We start from the raw sequence: 6,000 nt of genomic DNA, 5'->3' as shown, positions 1-6,000 counted from the left end.
CACGTCAGTCTTGGGTTATGAATTCCTCAATCACATCAACTCTCTAAGACCATGTATTAGGTCATAAAGGGGTTATAATATGTATGACTAAAGAAAGAAGTCAAAACAATTAAATTACAAGTCCCAGATACATCCTGTGGGTCCTATATGACTGCAAATCTAGGAACAGTCCCATCTCAGAACTAGAAATACTCCAAGTGAACCAAAGAGAAACGGCAAGATGGATGGCAGGATTAAGCAGACTACAATATATTATCAACAGCGACTTGTACACCAAAAGTGCCAAAAAACATCTCATCAAGGACACATACACATGAAAAGGATATGGAAAAGGGATAACAGACTGAGCGCCCTAACTGCTGTGCCTGAGAAACTGAAAGATAAAGAGGAAAGTACTGAATGAATCCGTGGAAAGAGATGGGTCAGAACTACCCAGGATAAGAAAGTATGGATGAGCTATAATCTACCCCAGAGCAGGGCCCCTCTCCACTAATAAGATTACAGATCCACAAAGCCAAAAAGGCCAAAAGCATCAGAAAAATCTTTACACAGAAATGACATTAATACAAGAACATTAAAGTCAATAAAATAGACCTAAGTGTAACTGAACAGTCCATCTGAAATCTATTAAATAAAGCCTAGCTAAATAAAGAGAACAAAAACATGAACACATTTGACATTTACAAGTAATCCATTCTCTTTATAAGAATATTAATGTATATATTTTTTTCAGAAGTGGCTGTCCGGATATACTACTTTAAGGGCTCTTCTCTCTAAACAATTATCTTTAAACATGTAATAAGCACCCCTGCTTGAAATGTTTCTAGGCAGCTCTGCATCCTAAAAGTCATCCACATATGGACACTTGTCTAACTAATACCCAGGGGAAACAAACAGAAATAAGAACTACTGGTTTACTACTGGACAGTCAATATACTCTTAACTGTATATACTGTTATTCAAAATTTTATACAAAATTTAATTGCATCTCATCGGTTTGAAAAGGCCGCAAAAGGCTTTAAAAGAATGCTAATGCAAACAAAGATGAGCACTAAGATAAATTCCAAATTCCAGCGAAAGGACTAAACACATTTCTCCTGACTGAGCCAATATCTCAGCTGTGTAGCAGGGCTCAGGTGATTCTGAAAGGGAAACAAAGCATGGTGTGCATCTAACAGAGACACACAGCTCATGGTCCTTCAGGACTGAAGAAACTTTCACCTCCTAATTACAACTGATGTAACTGAAGGTGCCAAAGGAGTTAATGGCCTGTCAAATTCTACAAATGTCATTACAACAATACTTCAAAGACCTGTTATTTCTTTCATGTGAGAAATTCTTCCACTTACATAGCTCACAAAGCCATCTTTACCTAAGAGTCTCAGAGATGGCTAAAGGCTATAGAGACTAAATTACTTGTCCCTGGTTACAGAGGGGCAAGGGTCAGAGCTAGGCTTTTAATCCAGGTTTTCCAGATTTCAAGAATTTACTTCCATCTCCTATGCCACATGCCTTTCGTTACTGGCGTCTACTTATGTCCTGAATTCTAAAATTCTTATCACTGGGAAAAAATGAGCGCTCTTATCCTTAAATTAAGAAACTACATTAAGATTACAGGAGAAAACATATATTTAGAGACAAACCAATGGTACTTTTTAATATTAACAAAGGTGAACAGTTACGAATAACATTCATGTTCTAATATACTTATTTCTCACTAAAATGAACAAAAAAATGTTTAAAAGAAATAACTTAAGAACATCCATCCCACCCCCTTCACCACAGGTATCTTTAAGAAAGTGATCATAAGAACATCTTTTTGAAACTCAGTGATTATTTATTCCAAAAAGAGACAGTATTCACAAAAATATTACAGTTTTATTCTAAACGTGTCAGCCAGTAAGAGGCATGACAAAGGAACTCACAACAGCTATGATACAAATCTGTATTTAAACATATAATCAAAAGGAAATCAAGGTTTGGCACAGAAAAAAACCTAAAACATCTCTAAGCATCAGCAACATATTCAAAACCAATTTTATATGTGAGTTAAAATGAAATTTGGAAAAAAACATACTTGCCAAAATTTTGATTACTGAGATAAGTGAAGTTCTCTCCACCATTTTTTCAATATCTGAATACTGAAGCTACACAATCCTGATTTTAAAAATACTGCACTGACAAATTACATTTGATCTAAAATTGTTACTTCAGGAAAAAAATGTTTCTAGAAAACATTTTCTGCTATAAATTGGTACATAGTCACAAAAAATCCATGAAGTGTACGCTCTAACACAAATGAGCATACACTGAGCACTGTCGTCTAAAAATAGCCGTACTTGAAGGAAAAAGTTCTGGCCCATTCATCTCTCCAAAGGGAAATTATTCAAAAAGTTTTTTATACATTCTGAACATTCACTCCCATGAACAGCATTTTCTGTCAAAATGATTAGAATGGACACATTAATACTACATATCTCAGTCTCAACATCCAATAAAGTAAAAAGAAAAATTAGCCAATTTACCAGATCTAAGTTTGGTTGCTATAAAAGCCTCACTAAAATAGTCTCACTTTTTTTTTGTAAAACAAATCCAAAACATTTTGCATTTCTATAACCAAATATTAAGATCATGGAATGCATGCACAGAGTGTTAAACAACTCATAGTTTATACTATTTAAAATCTTCCACTTAACCAATAAGGAAAGAAAAACACTGGCTCCATCCAATCCCTTCTGTAGTTAATTTTCTTCAGGCTGCTCAATGCTGAAGTCTGCTTGTTCTTCTGCTCCTTCCTCTATTTCTTCCTCCTCTTCAACTCCTTCTTCTTCCTCCTCCACAGGTTCATCAATCTTCTCCTCTTCCTCTTCCTCCTCCTCCTCCTCCTCCTCAGACTCCCCCTGTTGCTCCTGACTTTGATCTGCAGCTTCAAAGGGATTCTTACCCTGAAACCAAAATAACAATTTGTCTATAGAAGTGATATATTCATTCTCTGTGAATCAAACTCCTAGAAAGCAGAACATTCGAAAATTGTAGATACATGTGATCTGTAATGATTGCAGTATGAAGAAGGCATGTTTGTGCCTTTTATCTCAATTTCTACCAACAGATAACAACCATGGAGATATGCTTTCCCATTTCCCTTCAGCCTATGCTTTGTTCCTAATGAAATTCTAGACACATCCATATGAAAGTTTTTAAATGTATGAATTAATTTTTGGTTAAAAAAAAAAAAAGCAAATGTTATCAAGGCTAACTGATTGCAAACTCCTAATTAGAGTCAAGGTATTTTTATAAGAATCTGCTTAAACTTCATCTGAATGTTTCAAGTTTCATAATTTTTCAAAATTACTAAAAACTTATGACAGACAAAAAATTTGGATATCTCAATTATTGCTCACAATGGAATAATAACACAGACTACCAAAAACAACAGAATATTTAAGTGACCTGACCAAAATGAAGACTTAGTAGCCTAAGCAAGCGTATTTCCCTTCATTTAGTAGCCTAAGGAGGTGGCTTTCCATTCCACATTACAGTACCAATTCATAGTGTTTGAAAGGAACCTAGATTACAAATTACTACATTGGTTGGAATAAAAAGTAAGACTTTGCTTCACCAGTAGCATTTCAGTTCTACCTGCCCAGCGTACAGTCCAACTGCAAGAACATTTAAGAGCAGATGTGAACAAGAAGTCATTAAAATCAAGAAACCCAAGGGATTTCTGCTGGGAGCCCCAGTAAAGGCCCACAAAGGCTAGTCACTTCACAGTATTCTGTTCTCATGTCCCTCTATTGAATGAATAAGATGTAGACAGAAACACATGCACTAAGTGGCTTGTAGACAGTCTTCAAAATAATTTGGAATTTCAGTCCTTTTTTTCTATTAGATTCCATGAATGCTTTTGAGATTAAGAACTAAGTTAAGGGTATTCACCGATAATAACTGAATTTGTGCCTTTACACAAATTTGTTTAAAATATCAACCAAATTATAGTATTGCCTAGACAATTTACATAAAAATTATAGCTAATTATGTACTCTGATTTCTGTTCACCTAAGATTCCCATCTAAAAGACCTAAGATAGGAAAAATTATGAAAATTGAACCAATGACAAAATGGAATAACTGCTCCATGTGTTTTTCCAGGTTAGAAAAAATGGGAATCTGCCTCCTCTGTCAAATCATAACCAGGAACTGACATGACACTTCCCATGGCAACTCTTCCAAATTTCCCCCCACTTTCCTCAAAACCTCAGCTGCTTTACTTGGGGAAAGGATATCCAACACAATGGACGATAAAACAAAGTTTCAAAGTCTGAAATGTAATAGGGATAAATATAAAAGCCCGAAGCTCTACTGACAAATTAACTCTCCTGGTACAAGATATGCAAGTGACTTCTAGAGCCCTCTCAATTTTAGAAGCTCAGTAGGAGTCAACACTGTCATGTGGTAGGCAAAAAAAGGTAAATTGTATCTAAGTTTGCACTGTTATATCATAGCTCTCCAAGAGAAAGATGTCTTGATCATACCACACCTAGAGAACTGAGTCCAGGTCTGGATCCATTTTACGAAGGACACTGAGAGCTTCAGTGGATCCAGAGCAAGGCGATCGACAGAAAGAAATTGGAAAACAAGCCACAAAAGGGTTTACTTAAAGAAATGGGAATGTTTCCCAATGGTCATTTAAGGCAAAATGTCTTCCACATCCAGAGAAAGAACTATGGAATTCAATTGCAGAAAGTAGCAGATCACTTTCTGTTGTATTACGTTTTGGTTTGTTATATGATTTCTCCCATTCATTTTAATTCTCCTAAACAACATGACTATGGTGAAAATGTATTTAATAGGAATGTATGTGTAGAAACTATATAAAATTTTATGCTGTTTTGGGGGGAAAGAGAGGGGTGGAGAGGGAGGGAGGAAAAAAAAATCTAAGTTATATGGTAGTAACTGTAGAACACTGAAAATAATTTAAAAAAAAGAAATGAGAATGTTTAGCTTGGAGAACAAAAAACAAGGTAGGATCTGACGGTCATATGGGGGATGAATTATATTTATTTTGCTAAGCTCTGAAAGGCAGAACAAAAACCAGTAGGTGGAAATTTTTTAAAGGCGGATTACACATAAAAAGTAAAAAACTTACTCATAGCTATTGAAAATGGGAATAGATAACTCTACAAAGTGTGACGTCCCTGTCACTGGAGGCCTTCCAAATTGTCTTGCAATGGCACTGAAGGAGCTTTTTATACTTTGGGTGGACTGAATGACATCGACAACAAAAATAATAACAACAAACATCTATGGGCAATTTAAAGTTGGCAAAACATTTTACATACATTTTCTTAGTTAATAGTTTCAACTTAGTTGAATTTTACTGAACTTTTTTTTTTGCTCTTTTTAATTTTGTTACATCAGATAACTCTCTTGAAAAGTGGATCTCAACTCCACAAAGTTCTACTCTATTGTATCATGACACAGAGGTAATCCAGGGTTTCTCTTACTGGGGCAATTCCTTACCATTCACTGTTTTTAGAGAGAAGTGTAAGTAATGCAAAGCAACATCCAAGTATCACAAAACTGTTCAGAGACAGGAAAACAGTTACGTGTATCTGTCTGTGCTCCAAACATTCAGTATAAATCCCCAACATCATTTGCTAAATCTAAATATGGAAACACATCAACGCTGCAGCATTTAACCATCTCAGTATTATATGTCAACAACTGGAAAAAGTTTTCAAACTCTTACCTTAACAAAAAGTTCATAGCGTGCTTTTACAATTGGATTATTTAAAATGCTGGTAGCAGTTAAGACACTCTCTCTTTTTATTTGTTCTCTATAGGCCTAAAAAAAGAAGAAAAAAGTCATTAATATAAAAAGCTAATCCACAGGAAAGTATTCAAATTCTTAAGTACTTATATTCAATCATCCTTTTTCTATACCTTTAGAAAACTGCTGACAAAAATCAAATAGTAGCTATAATTGCTAATTGTTAATCTA

At 34.9% G+C, this 6,000-nt stretch overlaps 1 protein-coding gene across 3 annotated transcripts in view; it reads right to left on the bottom strand.

Moving 5' to 3' along the window:
* Positions 1–1,816: 1,816 nt before the first annotated feature.
* Positions 1,817–6,000, bottom strand: part of ZNF326 (zinc finger protein 326) — a 41,261-nt gene continuing 37,077 nt past the window's right edge. For all 3 annotated transcript variants that reach the window (XM_072649042.1, XM_072649043.1, XM_072649044.1), the window contains 2 exons: positions 5,749–5,844; positions 1,817–2,945 (listed from right to left, as the gene is read on the bottom strand). In XM_072649042.1, the coding sequence (XP_072505143.1) occupies positions 2,742–2,945; positions 5,749–5,844 (300 nt within the window). In that variant the 3' untranslated portion in view covers positions 1,817–2,741. The remainder of the gene's footprint in view (positions 2,946–5,748; positions 5,845–6,000) is intronic.

Source organism: Notamacropus eugenii, chromosome 2, assembly GCF_028372415.1.
Source record: "Notamacropus eugenii isolate mMacEug1 chromosome 2, mMacEug1.pri_v2, whole genome shotgun sequence".
NCBI classification, from domain to species: Eukaryota; Metazoa; Chordata; class Mammalia; order Diprotodontia; family Macropodidae; genus Notamacropus; species Notamacropus eugenii.
Note: the sequence above shows the minus strand (reverse complement) of the source record. Positions and strands in the feature narration are given on the sequence as shown.